Consider the following 18894-nt stretch of genomic DNA (forward strand, 5'->3'; position numbering starts at 1 on the left):
TTATTAAGAATCAGGCCCAGGTAAAGAGAAGGTTGTCAAACACATTTTTTAGAAGTTGATCGCCCAACCAATAGCCTGGAGACTATATTATCCTGGAGACGTTTGCTGAGAGCTGGAAGGGAGAGGAGTCCTTCAGAAGCAGGTCTTTTATAGATAACTTGTGCCCCGGATGACTGAAAAGTTCTGAGAAGGGCCAGAAGAGGTGCAATTGTGGAATTTCCAATCCTCACTCAGAGAATGAAGGTTGGAAGAAATCTTACCATAAACAGCTGTTACTAGATGAGGTGCCTTCAATGGAAGATCTTCCCTCAACTCAGTGTTTATGCAGGACTAACATATTGACTTTCCCATCACAAATATTAAAAAGGCGACATATTTTAACTATCCCCTATTTCAGAAGAGGCCAGCAACAGCAGTAGCATCCTTAAAACTGCAATTACAAACAGGATGGTTGGACAATAAAATGTTTACCTAATCATGAAGAAAATCTACATTAACTTATTAAAACCATGTGTTAGATTAAGCTCACCTTCCAAATTTATCTTGTCTCGTTAGATCTGCGCCACTGCTAGTCAACAAATTAAGACATTCAACGTTTCTGAAAACAGAGATGGTGATTAAAAATATTAGTATAGCTGTGATGTCATGCACATAAACTCCTCAATACAAGAAGGGTATTGTGCAGATACAGTGGGTATAGAAAAGAATCACCCCCTTTAAAACAAAACAAAAAAAAAAATCACCTTTTGTTACTTTGCAGCCTGAAATGAAAACAGACACAGCTTTTGTTTTATCCAGCTGTATTTACTAAGTGCAAACTATAACATCCAAGTGAAAGATATAACACCAACATGTCAGAAAAAAAAACAAAAAAAAACACACAATTCAAAAACAGAATTACTGAGTTGGAAAAAGGATCACCCTCCTTCTGTCAGTATTTTGCTGAACCACCTTTTGCTTTAATTACATCCTTTAGTTTGTTGGGATGTGTCTCTACTAACTTTGCACATCTAAACTTTGCAATATTTGCCCACTCTTTGCAGAACTGCTCAAGTTCAGTTAAATTTGATGGCGATTGTTTGTGGACTGCAGTCTTCAAGTCATTCCACAGATTTTCAATGGGGTTTAAATCTGAGCTCTGACTAGACCATGCAAGGACATTCACCTTTTTCTCCTACAAACACTGTATGGTAATTTTTGCTGTGTGCTTTGGGTCATTGTCATGTTGGAAGGTAAACCAACTTTCTGGCAGAGGGCAACAGATTTTCCTCAAGAATTTGACAGTATTTTGCCACATCTATTTTTCTTCTATCCTGACAACTGCTCCAGTCCCTACTGCAGAGACACACCCCCATACCAAGATATTACGACGTCCATGCATTTATGTAGGAATGGTGTTATTTGGATGATAAGCTTTTCTTTTTTTTTTTCTGATATGTTGGTGTTATATCTTTCACTTGGATGTTATAGGTTGCACTAGTAAATACAGCTGGATAAAACAAACTGTCTTCATTTTAGGCTGCAAAGCAACAAAATGTGATTTGTTTAAAAGGGGGGTGATTTTTCTATAGCCACTGAATGCTTGCACATATGATTAAATAGGCATGTTGCACATATTTATTAAAGTAGACCTAAAGCCAAACCCCCCCCCCCCCCCATTTTAAATAAAGCGAGGGAGGGTTATGACTGTTTTTTTTTTTTTGCCATCTGTGTCCATTAGGGAGATTTCTACTTCCTGTCCCACAGCCAAAACAGAAAATGAGAGGAATTACTGCCCTGGGGACAACCCCAAATTTTTGATCGTCATTCACTTTCACTGATAAGGGTAAACAGGACAGAGAGGACAGAGGATGAATCTCCATAACAGGGATACAGACAGCAATAAAAACCTAGAAGGTGTTCTAATCCCTCTCCACTCAAAGCAAAACTGAAGGCAAAACTAATTTAAGTTTTGAGTAAACAAGACCAGCATAGATCAGCATTCACATCGATGTAGTACAGCATTGCACAAATAAATTAAAGTTCCAGTCTGGAATATTCTGACATTTCTCCCATACATTTGAAAAATTTACATTTTTTTGCTACAAAATAACTTAAAATCCCAAACATTTTATATTTTTCTATAAAAAAAAAAAAAAAAAAAAAAAAAAAAAAAAGTTCATAAAATGGCTGTTACAATTTATGTTGCACGATATTTGCGCAGCAGCTTATCAAGAAACAATTTAAGATAAAAAACACTTAAATGAATTTCAGATGTGTGGAGCCTGCACTATGTAACATTATTAGTTTTGTTCTTTTTTACATTTTAGAATGGGGTGCCTCAACATCATTTTAAAAGGGTGCCTTGACTGAAAAAAGTTTGGGAAACACTGGCATACAGAACTGTACTGTTTATGTAAACAATGTATTACTAAGGAATTCATAAAATATTAATAAAAGTTAATAAAGTTGCTGGGGTAACATTCCATCAGCGGCTCACCCTCCTGAAGCAGCAGCATGGAGACAAGTCCTCCCGAGGTTGTCAGGTGTGTTGATATCAAAGCCGGCAGAAAGCACATGTTCATTGCTCAGTGAGGCCACTATACTGTACAACTGACCTGAAAAAAGGAAGAGTAACTGTTAGAGAATATAAAAAGATACTCCATAAATACTTAGGGTCGGTTCACACATGGGCAACACGACTTTAACGCGACTTTGTACCGCGACTTCAACGCGGCTTCAGCGCGACTTTGGCACGACTTCGGCAAATTACGAGGCGACTTCAAGTCGCCTCCATGACGGGCGACTTCGCTGGCGGCCCCCCCCACCGTACCAGGCCGCATGCCCTCAACATGGGGGGTGCTTTGGGGCATGGGGGGCGCAGTGTGCGCCCCCCCCCCAAGCACCTTGTCCCCATGTTGATGAGGACAAGGGCCTCTTCCCGACAACCCTGGCCGTTGGTTGTCGGGGTCTGCGGGCGGGGGGCTTATCGGAATCTGGGAGCCCCCTTTAATAAGGGGGCCCCCAGATCCCGGCCCCCCACCCTATGTGAATGAGTATGGGGTACATGGTACCCCTACCCATTCACCTAGGGAAAAAAAGCGTCAATAAAACAAACAGTACACAGGTTTTTAAAATAATTTATTAGGCAGCTCCGGGATCTTCTTCCGACTTCGGGGGTCCTCTTCCGACTTCGGGGGTCTCTCCGCCGTCTCCTCCCGGTGTCCGCATCTTCTGCCGGCTCCTCCGCTATCTTCTGCAGCTCAATTGCTAGCGGTGGTCCGGACTTCTGCCTTCTTCTTTTCTTCCAGAGATGTTGACACGACGCTCTCTCCAGCTGGAATGGTCTCTGAACGCTCCGCAACGGACTTATATAGGCGGTGACCCCGCCCCCTTATGAGGTCACTGTCCCAGGGCATGCTGGGGCTGTGCCGTCATAAGGGGGCGTGGTCATCACCCGGTGACCACGCCTCCTAAAACGTCACAGACCCAGCATGCCCAGGGACTGTGACGGCATAAGGGGGCGGGGTCACCGCCTATATAAGTCCCTTGCAGAGCGCACAGAAACCATTCTGGCTGGGGAGAGCGTCGTGTCAACATCTCTGAAAGAGAAGAGGGAAGAAGATGATCCAGAGGTCCGGACCACCGCTGGCAAAAGAGCGCCAGAAGATAGCGGTGGAGCCGGCAGAAGATGCGGACACCGGGAGAAGACGCCGGAGAGACCCCCGGAGTCGGAAGAAGATCCCGGAGCTGCCTAATAAATTATTTTAAATACCTGTGTACTGTGTTTTTTATTGACGCTTTTTTCCCTAGGTGAATGGGTAGGGGTACCATGTACCCCATACCTATTCACATAGGGTGGGGGGCCGGGATCTGGGGGCCCCCCTTGTTAAAGGGGGCTCCCAGATTCCGATAAGCCCCCCGCCCGCAGACCCCGACAACCAACGGCCAGGGTTGTCGGGAAGAGGCCCTTGTCCTCATCAACATGGGGACAAGGTGCTTTGGGGTGGGGGGGGCCGCAGCGCGCCCCCCTCCCCCAAGGCACCAAACCCCCCATGTTGAGGGCATGCGGCCTGGTACGGTTCAGGAGGGGGGGGGCGCTCGCTCGTCCCCACCCCCATTCCTGTCCGGCCGGGCTGCGTGCTCGGATAAGGGTCTGGTATGGATTGGGGGGGGGGGGGGACCCCCCACGCCGTTTTTTCGGCGTAGGGGGTTCTCCTCAAGGTCCATACCAGACCCAAGGGCCTGGTATGCCCCTGGAGGGGGAACCCATGCCGGATTTTTATTTAAAATTTGGCGCGGAGTTCCCCTCAAGATCATTTGAGCACAAGTCGCATGCCGAAGTCGGATCATGCGAGACGGCGATCCGACTTTGATCCGACTTTGATCCGACTTCAATGATAGTCAATAGGCTGAAGTCGGATCATAGTCGGATCAAAGTAGTACAGGGAGTACGCTCTGAAGTCGGAGCGACTTCAGTAGTGTCTATTAAGACGCTAGCGTTAACTCCCATTGAAACTATTTCTGGAGCGACTTGGGGCGACTTGAGGACGTACAAGTCGGATCCCAAGTCGCCCCAGTGTGAACCGAGCCTTAAGGTTAGTCAAAAAAAAAACAAACAAATCAAAACCCCTTAGTGATTAGCCAAGCACGCTCACACAGAAGCAAAAGAGGAATCCATAACCTTCTCGCCCTGTGTGAGCTTTGTAAAGAGCTTACAAAAGGCCTTCCTTAATAGTACTGGTTGAAAAAAGCTGTGTGGGAGCAATAAAAGTCAAGCAAATTCTGTGCAGAAGGGGGGCATTAGTGGAACCTTTTGCATTGCCCTACATAGGCAAATAGAAAGGGTTACCTTAAGGTTTTATGTTTACAAGGACATCACTAATTTCAAAATAGCAAAAACAAATCATAACAATGACAAACTGCATTTTTTTTTTTACAAAAAGTCACTTACCTGAGGAAAGTAGCTTACGGCAACAGTCTGAGAACCCATAAAGAACAGCTAAGTGCAGGGGGAACATGCCATGAACTCCACGCCTGTAAAAGTCAGAAAGACTAAGATGACTACTTGAACAGGATGCATGCAACAAAATATATTTTATTTTTGGCAGGGCTAACAAGTGTTTAACCTCCAATTAATATTCAAATAAACATTCTTCCTACTGAAAAAAAAATGTAAATTACCTTTAAACATGAGATACACCTTGAAATTACCTTTAACATGAGTTAACCACTTTAACGTGAGATACATCTTGAAGAGAACGTTTACAGGAGGCAGCGAAAGAGGATACCTAAGGCCAAGACCTGTCCCTTCAGAATGCTAAAAGTGGTTGTAAACCTTTACATAAACCCACTGAAGTGATTGGCCTCAGGTGATACACCAAGATAACTCTTTATCTGCAGTCTTCTCTTCTATACATCCATTAAAAATGCAGACTGTATACAAGCTTCACTGAGCTTTCAGAAACCAGGGGGCAGGGAGCTGAAGTTAAACTCTGCAGAGATCTGTCAGGAGAGCTGATTGGAGGGAAAGGACACCCCCCCCTTTCACAAAGGAACAGAGCAGAGGCTGTCAATTATAGGCTGTGTGCTGGAGCTCCCTCCCGTCACCTTTGTACCTCTTGGTGTCAGGAAAACCTGTCAGTAGTGACTCAGGCAGATAGAGGAATCAGGCAGCAGAGAGAAGTGACACTTGGTGTACTGGACAGAGACAGGTACACATTATAGAACCACTTTAGTGGTGCTAAAAGGCAGAAGGTTTTTTACCCTTATGCAGAGAAAGCATTAAAGTAAAAAAAATAAATAAATCTGTGCAGCTCTCCCCGTCAGCCCCACTTATACTTATCTGAGCGGGACCTTATTTCTCAGTTCACAGGAGGACAGGGAAAACAATGCTGACAACTCTATAACAGGTGTTCCAGGGTTAAGATTACAGGTGTCAGTTGCTTCTAGAGATGCCAAATTAAAGCCCCTATAATCCACTAGGGGAGTATGGGCTGAGGTCACCTTTGGAAGTGGGACTTCTCTGTGTTGTCTTAGCGAAGACATGTTGCATCTGCTCAGCTGGGAACACAAAGCCCAATGTTAAGCAAGTCCTCGAGTAGTCACATACCCGAGCAGTTGGAGGTGACTAGGCCCCTGTTAACGAGCAATGGAAACTGACCAAAGATCCATATGCTGCTTCACAAGCAGGAACCGCAGCGTGATGGTGCCTTCTCTCCAAGCGGAATGATGGGAAAGAGCGTGGAACTCTACCCAGTGGATGCCATTTATGTTTGGTTACCCAGCCTTAGCCCTTAATGCATTGAAAACAAGCAATGGCAAGGAATTTCAGTCTTACTAGCTTTGGCCTCTAAGTCTTCAGAGGCAGGGTCACACCTGGGGCTGTGCCACAGCTCTGGACCTGTAAAGTGCTCCACAACCAACAATACACAAAGCTGTGGAAAGCATCATATTGTAGAACCCAGTATTCAAAAAGGTCACATTTCAAGATCATGAAGCCAGAAAGAACCAAAATCATCTGAATCTGCAAAACAGTCAGGAAACTAGAATTTTCATGAGGAGAGAACAATGGAAGCTTCTGTAATTCCTCAGTATGCATTGCCTTCATCTACAACACTGTTCGGACCATAAAACATCCAGAAACCATGACAATTACAAAAGGCAAGCAATCTAAAATAGTATCCTGCTGACACTATGCAAAAAACAAAGACAATGCCTAGAAAATTAACACAGCTTCAGTCACAACTTTTATTACTGTTCCACCACCTATAGCCTTTTGGCATAAAGCCAAAAGAGACTGCTGTGCCCTCCAATGAATGACAGAATAATATTTGCACCATGACTCCCCACATAGTGAATATCTGGTTGGAAAAAGACCATCTCATTAGGCACCCTGATCACATGTCCAGCTCTGTTCAGTTTGTTTTCTTCTACAGATTCCTTTTTAGAAACTGCAAACGTGACATGTTTCTCGGACGACAGCTATCCAGACCCTTAAATGTACCACTATGACCAGGCTATGGACAGTCAACTATTTTACATATTCTTTACAAGCAGTTAAAATTAAAAAAAAAAAAAACAAAAACACCCCCAATGAGCTCTCTAGTTGCAGCTACAATTGTGCAATTTATCCTTAAAGAGAAAAAATCCCCACTTTGGTAAACACAGAAAATGTACACAGGAAGGTGGACAGATGACTTTATAGGTAGTCAATATCCACCTCAGAAAACAACAATGCCAGATTAGAAAGCTGATATTAATGCAATATTAATCCCAAGACCAAAAATGTAATATATTGCAGCTGCATGTGTTTTCTTTTTTAGGTGTTTCCGCCTCTGTTTTCACCTGGTGATCCGGCCAGTAACACACCTCCTGTATTAGAGTGCCCCCAACTCTGGATAAAGGAGCACAGGGGTACCTTTGGATAGCAGCATTGTTGGGGGGGGTTAGTGTATATCTAAATCTGCTAGTACATCTAACACATCGAAGTTAAAACCCAGCTGACACTTTATAAACAGTTAAAGCAGTTTTTTCTTTTTGCGATTGTTACATAAAAATCGGAAGCGGATAATTGTAAGCACCCCAATTCAGTGTTAAATAGTTTGTCTCAACTCTGTAACTGTAAAACGTAGATGATCAGTATACGTTGTGAAACCTCACCTTGCAGTGTCAGCACCATTTGTCATCAAAGTACTAATTAGCAGCTCATGCCCATATCTAGCAGCAACATGCAGAGGAGTATTGCCATATTTATCAGCACAGTCAATTTCACCACCTGCAGAGAACAAGAACATTTAAGACAGTCATGAAAAAAGGCATGGTCACATTAGAACAGATGACTGGGTAAAGGAAAAGAAACACACCATTCTGAATTAGAATCTGGGAACGTGTAAACCTTCCATGTATGGCAGCCATGTGCAAAGGGCTCTTTCCTTCTTTACTCTGCAAACACAAGGGATAAAAGTTAAAAAGGTAAATTATAGCTTATACTAGGTCTTCTAAAAAAACCAAGACCATCACTTAAATAGTAGTTTGTAGTTGAAGAAATAAAACAGTTAAGATGAATCACACACCAGTAGCCTCAAACACCAGTGGCGGCCTTCTGTGGATCACAGGAGTGCAGTTCATCCTGCACTACTGTGACTGGTTTTCAGTCCACACCGGTCCAGACTGGGGAAGGATTGCGACCATATGGTCAGGATCCACCGAGGAGCCTTGACCGTCACCTTGCTCAGCTTCTCAGCAAGTCGCTGAGAGCCTGGGCCAGCCGCTCCCTCCCCCTTCACAGCCCAGTGCTCCAGTGAGTGGGGGGGTGGGGGGTGGGTGGGCAGAGCAGACAGCGGTGACTGACAGTCACTGTCTCTCTGCTGAAAGCAGCAGGGATTGCTGAGTGATCAGTGGTGTTGGATCACTCAGTTCTCACCCTTAGAGACAGAGGGGGACAGATGCAGACTTAGATTGATGCTGCATCTACCTAGGCAAGAATCATAAAAAAAAAAAAAAAAAAAAAACCCACACACAAAACACATACAGTATCTCACAAAAGTGAGTACACCCCTCACATTTTTGTCAATATTTTATTACATCTTTTCATGTGACAACACTGAAGAAATTACACTTTGCTAAAATATAAAGTAGTGAGTGTACAGCTTGTATAACAGTGTAAATTTGCTGTCCTCACAAAATAACTCAACATACAGCCATTGATGTCTAAACCACTGGCAACAAAAGGGAGTACACCCCTAAGTAAAAATGTCCAAATTGTGCCCAAATAGCCATTTTCCCACCCCGATGTCATGTGACTCGTTAGTGTTACAAGGTCTTAGGTGTGAATTGGGAGCAGGTGTGTTAAATTTGGTGTTATCACTCTCACTCTCTCATACTGGTCATTGGAGATTCAACATGGCACCTCATAACTGAGGATCTGAAAAAAATAATTGTTGCACTACAGAAAGATGGCGAACCTTGGCATCCCAGATGTTTTGGAACTACATTTCCCATGATGCTCAACTACACTGCAGAGTGTATGAGCATCATGGGAAATGTAGTTCCAAAACATCTGGGGTGCCAAGGTTCACCATCACTGGCCTAGGCTATAACAAGATCGCCATAGTCGACCAAAGAAGTTGACTGTACTTGCTCAGCGTCATATTCAGAGGCTGTCTTTGGGAAATAGACATATGAGTGCTGCCAGCATTGCTGCAGGGGCTGAATGAGTGGGGGGTTAGCCTGCCAGTGCTTGGACCATACGCCGCACACTACATCAAATTGGTTTGCATGGCTGTCGTCCCAGAAGGAAGCCTCTTCTAAAGAAATTGCACAAAAAAGCCCGCAAACAGTTTGCTGAAGACAAGCAGACTAAGGACATGGATTACTGGAACCATGCCCTGTGGTCTGATGAGACCAAGATGAACTTATTTGGTTCAGATGGTGTCAAGCGTGTCGCGGTAACCTGGTGAGGAGTACAAAGACAAGTGTGTCTTGCCTACAGTCAAGCATGGTGGTGGGAGTGTCATGGTCTAGGGCTGCATGAGTGCTGCCGGCACTGGGGAGCAACAGTTCATTGAGGGAAACCATGAATGCCAACACATACTGAAGCAGGGCACGATATCCTCCCTTCGTAGACTGGGCAGCAGGGCAGTATTACAACATGATGATAACCCCAAACACATTTTCAAGATGACCACTGCCTTGCTAAAGAAGCTGAGAGTAAAGGTGATGGACTGGCCAAGCATGTCTCCAGACCTAAACCCTATTGAGCATCTGTGGGGCACCCTCAAACGGAAGGTGGAGGAGCGCAAGGTCTCCAACATCCACCAGCTCTGTGATGTCGTCATGGAGGAGTGGAAGAGGACTCCAGTGACAACCTGTGAAGCTCTGGTGAACTCCATGTCCAAGAGGGTTAAGGCAGTGCTGGAAAATAATGGGGGCCACACAAAATATTGACACTTTTGGCCCAATTTGGACATTTTCACGTAGAGGTGTACTTACTTTTGTGAGATACTGTACTTCTCTTTAATGGCAGCTGCAATCTGGTAGCTGACTTCCATCTCCTGTCATCAGAAGCCATTCCCTCATTCCTCTGATGCAGAGAAAACAGCCTTCCCGCTATCAGCAACAACCCTTTGGGGATTAAATAAAAGGGGCACTACCCCCCCCCCCCCATAAAAGGAACCAGACTTGGGGAGCAATTGACACTTGGACTGTGGAGATTGAGTTATAGGAGTGGCTGTTACTTCTTGAATAAGCCACTTAGGAAGCAGTGGTAATTGCAGTTAGGTGAGTTGGAGACTGCTGTAGCAGAGCTGTGTTCGATATCATCGAGAACAAATTTTTCTAACTAAAAACACCAGTGTAATGCTGGTAATAGTCATACAATGCCAAACCATTTACCAAAACTGCTAGCATACATTGAGATGAATTTATCAAACCTCGGAGCAGCTGTGCATGGAAACCAATTAGTGTCTATGCTACATTTTCAAATCTTAACTGAAGTGGAAGATAGAAGCTGATTGGTTGCCATCTACAGCTGCTCTAAATTTTGTCTGCTTCAGTGCTGATTAATGTCCCAGATTGTGTTATACGTGTTAGCAAACCCGAAACTTTGAAATATTAATTCAGAGGAAAAGCACTTATAAGAATTTGTATCTGACAATGATGCATAGCCATTTAATTTTCAAAGCTGCCAACAGTGGAGACTTCTGGGCTACAATTTTATGAAACTGCCAGTAAGGCAATTAATGCATAATTCTTAGTTATAATGTTGGGTATCATACAGGGAACAAAATGAAGTTTATGACATAAAAGAAAATGTATGACTGTCATCAATGGACCAACAAGTACATGCTGACCCTGAATTATGGTTCAACAGCGCAAAAGGAAGATAAAAGCAGTGTTGGAGAGTACTGTAAATTCTTTAAAACAACTACCAGCAAGTGTGACATTACATATTGCATATACTGTACTTAACATGAACAAAATATATGAAAAGCTAGGCCAGTTTTATTGTGAAAATTGAATGATTGCGTATTGGATGCCAACACAAACACATGCAACATTCTTTTGTGTAGTATAAGCTAAAACTGATCCTCAGATGGGTAAAACCAATAATCTAGGGGGGGGTCAGAAGCAAAAGGTGTAAGGAAGCAAAACCAACCTGATAATTGACATCAGCTCCATTGTTTACTAGCAGCTCCAGACACAGAGCCCCATTCGTGGAAACAGCAGCAAAATGCAAAGGGGTAAAACCTTTCTCATTGGGCTGGTTGACATTGGAGCCATAGTTGACTAGTTCATTGGCCACAGCATCTTGACCCATGTAACAGGCAATGTGTAGGGCAGTGTTCCCGTGGCAATTGGGCTCATCAATCTGAAGAAAACAGGTGGTTATTGTAATATAAATACATTTTTAAAAATTAAAAAAGGTGGTGAAATACTGAATGATAAGCAAGATCTTTAAAGGCTAAGTTCACCTTTTCTAGAAAATAGCCTATGCAGTCAAAGAGCTCCAGTTTGTATTAAACTGTACAGCTATGTAAAATGTTCATTAATGTTATCGTCATACCTGTAGACTATTTGGGCTTCCCTGGTAGCCTACCCGAAAAGCTTTGAACATTCACAAGGAGTGAGAAACAAACTGTTTTTGCATTCTAACAAGATAGGATGTGGGGATTGCCAACTGGGAGTTTTTTCAGCCAAGCTTCCAGAGGAGCCCAAATGGCTCACAGGTATGACCAGGTATAATGATTAGCTAGACCAACACAGGCTTAAAGTGGAACTTCAGCTTAAGAGGGAAGTTCCACTTTATGTCCTCCTCTGGCTATCTCTGAATGGTGGCAGTGCAACCCCTTGTGGCTACTATGCAGAGGGGCAGCCACACAGCACTGGACCCAGAAGACCGCTATGAATGTAGTAGCAGTGATTACTGGTGACTTACAGCTTACACAGGGCTCAATCATGTACGAGATATGCATATGTACATAGGTCCAAGCTGGAGCAATGAACTATGCAATAAAAATACTACCTAAACCGCAGCATTGAATTTAGTTTAAAGCTCTGCCTAAAGTGGTATGTAAATCTATAGGCAATTGTGAAGTACATGCTTTACAGGCTAGGTTTTCCAAACTTTCAGGTAAAGTGTGCTAATTATTAAACATATTACCGGTTATTCTTTAAGATGATTTGCATCTCAAATATCAGTGCACTTTAAGAGACAATGAAGCCAGTTATTTTTTTTTTTATTGCTTATGAGATGCTTATAGTATGACTTGCATGCTCCGTTTTTTTTTTAAAGGAAGTCTCCTCTCTTTTCTTGCTCCACTAAAAGTGTCCTGGCTGCACTGGCCAACTTCAGGTATGCGTATGATGGGACCTATGGAGTCTCCAGTTTCTGTGCACTCCCGTTTAGAGCTATAACCTTTTGTGCAGCTGTTCTCAGCACTGCACACACAGGCAGAGCGAAAAGGACACCGAGCCAAAAACTAAACCTTTCCTCCTCAGCAGTGACTGTCAGAAGCTCCCACAACAGTGTTGCCTCTTGGGAATGGAGCCCAGATAGCAGTGCAAGAAGAGACATTTTTAAAGAGAGCAAGAGCATGTAAGTCATACTATATGCATTGCATAAAAAAATGGCTTTAATCTTACTTTATTGGCATTTGAGAATTGGTTTGTAAATGTCAGTCTTAAGTTCACCTTCTGGAACATATTACATGTCCCACCGGCATTTAGGGTGTAATGTTCCAGCTGCAGCAGCCAGTTCCCTTGATCATCCCGACATTGTGACATCGGGCAAGAGATCTTCTCCCCGCACCAGGTGTCAGAATTCAAAAGTAGCAAGGCCGTGCAGGACTCCGCCCACGTGGCAGCATCATTAATTCAGTTTCCTGTGAATGCATGAACTACAGCGTCTGTCAGCCATTGCAGATGATAGTTTGTAGATCTGAATGAACTTTGAGGTCACGGATGAGTGGTCTCGTAGTTCATTCACAAGCCCTGCAGCTTGTAAACAATCAGCCCATACGAAGGTACAGACTGAAAGCTGCACAGCTTGTCTGCAGGAGTCTGAATTTAAAATTGCATCCCCGATCCACTGGTCTTGGGTGCAATGCCTTCCAGGCTCCTTAGGGGAAACAAATAATGAATACACATTTTTTCCGCTGCAAGACATGTGCATTTATTTTTTCCAAAAGGTGAACTTATCCTTTAAAATGTCAAAACAAAAAACAAAAAAAACCCCCTAAGATCTAAAGCGCTATCAACAGAAGAAAAATGTACGAAATCTATCAACTCACCTCAACACCTAATTTCAGTAAATACTTCACAATGTCAATCCTCCCACTAGAAGCAGCTGCGTGGAGGGGTGTGTAACCGTTTTTATCCTTTGACATAGCATCAGCTCCCCGAGATATCAGCAGCTTTGTAATCTCCAGGTGTCCTGTAAAGAACATTGCAGAGTGCACCAGATAAATACCCAATAATCAAAGGGCAACAGTAGAGAATAGGTGCAGTGTTTGAAGAGATGAAACAAAATTTTTATTTAACCAGAAGCATCCTCCATGAATTGCCCCTTCAAAGTGGTCTGAATTTACTTGCCACTATGCTTCCTGGAGCAGTTCTCAAAATATTATTAATAATAATAATAATAATAATAATAATACAAAGGAGAAAAGGTGATGAGTTTGTTATAATTCCCTCCTACCGATTTGGTAGAAGAGAAAGCAGCATGCATTTGGTAGGAAAAAAAAGGAGTATGATCAGAACAGCCACCTGGTAAAAAGATTTGAGAATGTGTGAACAGAAAAACAGATGGCAACCTTGAAATTCTGTGAAATATTAGCCTCATGTCAAAAGCACTCACAGATCTAGTAGATTTACAGACCATTTGCACCCAAACGTCTTTCCATTTTTCGTGCGTCATTGGATCGGAGAATCCTCCCTGATTCCATGAACTAGGCCCTAATTGTAGTCTTGCCTAAACCTGGCATGGACAAGTTACTATGTGGGTCATATCGACCTATTTCTCTATTGAACAATGATGCAAAAATACTGACAGTTCGGCTACAGAAAGTTATACTGTTCCTCATCTCCCGATCAGTCAGGATTTATGCCTGAACGGAACACTTTTGATAATATGCGGAGGCTGTATCTGCATATCCTTAGAGCGTCTGTAGACAAGCGTAGTGGACTGGTAATAGCGTTAGATGTGTTGAAAGCATTCAATACTGTTCACTGGACCTTTTTATGGGAAACTATGTCAAGCATGGGGTTTGGTCCACACTATGTGAAATGGGTCCGCCTACTTTACACAGACCCTAGGGCTAGATCCATACCAAAGGAGTTGTCTCCTCACCATTTTCACTGAAAAGAAGAACTAGGCAGGGTGCCCCCTCTCCCTGCTTCTGTTTGCTCTCGCCATTGAGCCTCTGGCTCTGGCGGTGCGTCAGACGCCTGGGATAGGGGGTATCTACTATAGTTCACTGGAGAAGATATCTCTACACACAGATAACGCGCTTTGTTACCTTGATGGCAAGGAAAGCTCCTTTAACAATCTGATGCAGGTGGTGGGGGAGTTTGGGGAGGTATCTGGACTGAGGGTCAGATGGGACAAATCTATAGCCTTCCCTATTAGTCATCTGCAAAGGGAGGGCCATTTGAAGAAATCTAACCTTTAAACGACTCAATCCTTCAAGTACTTGGGTATTCAGATCCATAATGAGCTCTCTAAATATGAGGACCTTAATATTACGCCCATAATCAAGCTGATGGCGGACAAACTTCACACATGGTCAATGCTCCCTTTGAACCTGATCGGTCAAATAAATATTTTTAAAATGATTTATTTGCCAAAATTTTTATATTGTTTTAGAGCTGCTCCAGTTTTTCCCCCCCAAAAAATTCTTTCTGAATATTGAATCCACCTTATCCTCTTTCATATGGAACAATACCCAACCACGGATTGCAAAGTCATCCCTACAGGCATCTAAATTAAAGGGAGGTCTTGCCTACCCAAATTTACATAACTACTTTATTGCCTCTCAACTTGCCTATGTCTACGATTGGTTACATTCTGACCCTCGGACCCCCTCCACAGCTCTCCTGTCATCCTTTTTTGACCCAGCTGTATTTCTCAAAGACGAATTGCACAGGGCGATTAAATCCAAGTGTTCCTGATATTCCCCTGTGGATGTGGGTTTTTTGGCATGGAGAGAAGGGGAAAAAATGCTTACAGCCACGGTTCCAGGGAGGACGTCACAAAAGCCTCTCTGGAACAATCTCTGCCCCCCTGAGCTCTGTGGACACCCGGACTCGCAATGGTGGGCTCGTTTAAAGGTCACACATCTCTCACACATTGTTTGCGGGAATGTTTTTGTGTCCTTTGAAAATCTGAGGAGGGGATATGGCATTGACCATAAATTTTTCTTTAAGTATCTATTACTCCGACATGCCATTCGGACGCAGTTCGGGTCCCTGACTATAGAGCTCGAGGAGTCTCCAATGGAGGATCTACTATCACATAAAGTTATACTGCTACACTGGAAAGACGTTAACTCTCCAACAACGCAAACTCTGTTCTGTATCATTAATGGGGATCTTTCCAATTTCAAGCTCATATATAAAAGTAGAGCATGTTCTAAAAAATTTGTTAAAGTGTGGCAACTGTGGTTAGATGTTCCTAAATCCCTTGGGGTACAGTTTTGTGTTCGCAGCTGAACTGAGCAAGATCGACCCTAAACACTCTATGGTCAGGAGGAACTTGAGGGGTAAATGAGAAAGGCTACATTTTATATGGTACTGACTGTGTTGTGGGGGCGGGGACCGTCGTGCTTTGTTATATTAGTGGGACATGAGTGTGTATGAATGATTGTGCGTGTGTCAGGGATGTTTTGGTTTAGTTGTTTCTTTGGAAACGTACCTTTCTGGCCTAGCCCATGAAGACCCTTTACTCCTGCCGCCACTATTTTGGCTGTGGGATGATCGGGTGGTATTGCTCCTTCTAGTTAATTTCAGCGGGCCAGGTTGGCCTAGGTGTGATATGTATATGTTTATGTGCCGCACATTTATATTGCCCTTGTAGGGTGCTGTATTGTATGTTCTAATTTTTTCTGCTGTATTGATGAAAAATAAACACCTTTCAAAAAAAAGATTTACAGACCATAAGCTTAAATAAAGATCCATCTGTGCTGCTGAGAAATGGTGGAGAACAAGGTCTTGGTAAAATGACGAAGCCACCTTATCCCTGTGTAAAAACCAGAAAGGTTTTTCCACAGGACAAAACTGCCAGCTCAGACACCCACTTCGCAGCGGCGATGGCAAAAAGTACAGCAATCTTGTTATTGAGCGTGGAAAGTTGAATATCCTATTAGGTTTTAAATGTGTGCTTTGAGATTCAAAATTCAAATCCCACGGAGTCCCAAGAGAGTGCACATGGCGAGTCAAATGAGAGATAAACTGTACAAAAAGGTCTTAAAAAGAAGTTCTGAAGTCAAAAATTTTTTTTGCCTTAACCACTTAAGGACTAGCCTCGTTTTGGATTTTAGGTGTTTACATATTTAAAACAGGTTTTTTTGCTAGAAAATTACTTAGAACCCCCAAACATTATACATGTTTTTTTTTAACTAACACCCTAGAGAATAAAATGGCGGCCGTTGCAATACTTTTTTTTGCACCGTATTTGCGCAGCGGTGTTATAAGCGCACTTTTTTTGGAAAAAAAATCACTTTTTTGAATAAGAAAATAAGACAATAAAGTTAGCCCAATTTTTTTTATATTGTGAAATATAATATTACGCCAAGTAAATTGATACCCAACATGTCACACTTCAAAATTGCGCCTGCTCGTGGAATGCCGTCAAACTTTGGTTGCATGTTTTGCGTTACAGAGGAGGTCTAGGGCTAGAATTATTGCTCTCGCTCTACCGGTCGCGGCGATACCTCACATGTTTGGTTTGACCACCATTTTCATATGCGGGCGCTACTCGCGTATGCGATCGCTTCTGCGTGCGAGCTCGTCGGGACGGGGTTTTTTTTTTTTTTATTTTTTTTTTTATTATTTATTTTACATTATTTTATTTTTTGTTACACTGTTTTAAAAAAAAAAATTGTGTCACTTTTTTCCTATTACAAGGAATGTAAACATCCCTTGTAATAGAAAAAAGCATGACAGGACCTCTTAAATATGAAATCTGGGGTCAAAAAGACCTCAGATCTCATATTTACACTAAAATGCAATAATAAAAAAAAAAAAAAGTCATTTAAAAAAAATATGCCTTTAAGAGGCATGGGCGGAAGTGACGTTTTGATGTCGCTTCCGCCCAGCAGTGTCATGGAGATGAGTGGGCGCCATCTTAGCCTCACTCGTCTCCAGGCACAGGACGGAGACGGAGACGGCTGCGATCGCCTCCGCTGCTACCGACGGCTACGGATCGTGGCGGGAGGAGGGGCCCCCTCTCCCGCCACCGATAAAAGTGATCTCGTGGTGAATCCGCCGCAGGGACCACTTTTAGCAGAAAGCCGGCCGCCGCGCGAAAACGGGGATACCGGGGTTATGGCAGCTAGCTGCTGCCATAACCACGTTATCCCCCTTCAAAGTTTGGACGTACATCGTCGTGCGGCGGTCCGGAAGTGGTTAATGCATTTCCTGTTCGAGCCAGTGCTGTACTCGGTGCAGCCCTTCTCTCCCCTCTTCCTAGTCTCACAGGAGCCTCAGGCTCAGGCTCCTGCTGCTCTCAGTCAAATCCTGTGAGGAGGGAGCAGGTGGCCCCAAGCCATGCTGTGTATCTATAGATGCACACAGTTTGGCTTAGGAGCATACCCGTATATCTGCTCCCTGGGGGCACACGCAGAAGTGGGCTAGAGCGCTGGTAGAGGAATACAGAAGAGGGGGCAAGGGGCAGCAGTGCAATACCATTTCATGGAGCAGGCCAGCATAAACCTTTTTTTTTGTAATATAAGCTCTAAAATCAGTGGGAAGCTAGCCGTTTCTAGGAACAAGATTGCATGTTTTGTATTACTCGAGGCCAAATGGTGACCCAGGCCCAATAGCAGCCAGAAAGGCTAAGACAATGAATTTCAAAAGAGCCAACTTCCCTAAACTACGAACCTTGCTAGAAGGCATGAATTGGGATAAAATCTTAAAAACAAAGAACACGGAGGAGTGATGGGTTTGCTTTAAGAGCATTACACAATGCATCCCATTGGGTAATAAAGTTAAAAGTGAACAAAAAAGTTCTGGGTGGCTTAACGCCAATGTAAAAATGCATATAAAAGCAAAGGAGAAGGCCTTAAAAAAATGCCAGGTTGTGGGATCATCATCAACATTCAGATTTTGTAAAGAATGCAACAAGAAATGTAAGGGTGCAATTAGGGCGGCTAATATAGAACAAGAAAGACACAGAAGAGGAGAGCAAAAAAAAAAAAAAAGTCCCAAGAAATTCTTTAAGTATGTAAACAGTAAAAAAGGGAGGACAGATCATATTGGCCCCATAAAGAATAAGGAAGGACATCCGGTTACACAGGATGGGGAGATGGCGAAAGTATTGAATTTATTCTTCTCCTCCCTCTTCACAAGGGAATCAGGGGGCTTCAGTAATCAAAACTGCAGTGTTTATCCTTATGGTACATCACAGGAAGCAACTCCATGGTTAACAGAGGACAGATATAAAATTATACTTGGGAAACTTAACATTAGTAAATCACCGGGACCAGATGGCTTGCATCCGAGGGTACTTGGGGAACTCAGTCAAGTAATTGCCAGACCATTGTTCCCAATTTTTACTAACCGTCTACTGACTGGAATGGTACCACCTGATTGCAGAAAAGCCAATGTAGCACCAATATTTAAAAAGGGCCCAAAATACATGTCTTTTTTTTTTTTAAAACAAATCTTCTTCAAACTGGTATAGGCAGATAGTCACTT

At 43.2% G+C, this 18894-nt stretch overlaps 1 protein-coding gene across 3 annotated transcripts in view; it reads right to left on the bottom strand.

Moving 5' to 3' along the window:
- The window catches only part of ANKRD52 (ankyrin repeat domain 52), a 127543-nt gene that overhangs the window by 42348 nt on the left and 66301 nt on the right, over positions 1–18894 (bottom strand). For all 3 annotated transcript variants that reach the window (XM_073613999.1, XM_073613998.1, XM_073613997.1), the window contains exons 7-13: positions 13272–13414; positions 11138–11350; positions 7845–7923; positions 7642–7756; positions 4934–5016; positions 2480–2597; positions 530–598 (exon numbers count right to left, since the gene is read on the bottom strand). In XM_073613999.1, coding sequence (XP_073470100.1) covers positions 530–598; positions 2480–2597; positions 4934–5016; positions 7642–7756; positions 7845–7923; positions 11138–11350; positions 13272–13414 — 820 coding nt within the window. The remainder of the gene's footprint in view (positions 1–529; positions 599–2479; positions 2598–4933; positions 5017–7641; positions 7757–7844; positions 7924–11137; positions 11351–13271; positions 13415–18894) is intronic.

This window comes from Aquarana catesbeiana, linkage group LG02, assembly GCF_042186555.1.
Source record: "Aquarana catesbeiana isolate 2022-GZ linkage group LG02, ASM4218655v1, whole genome shotgun sequence".
NCBI classification, from domain to species: Eukaryota; Metazoa; Chordata; class Amphibia; order Anura; family Ranidae; genus Aquarana; species Aquarana catesbeiana.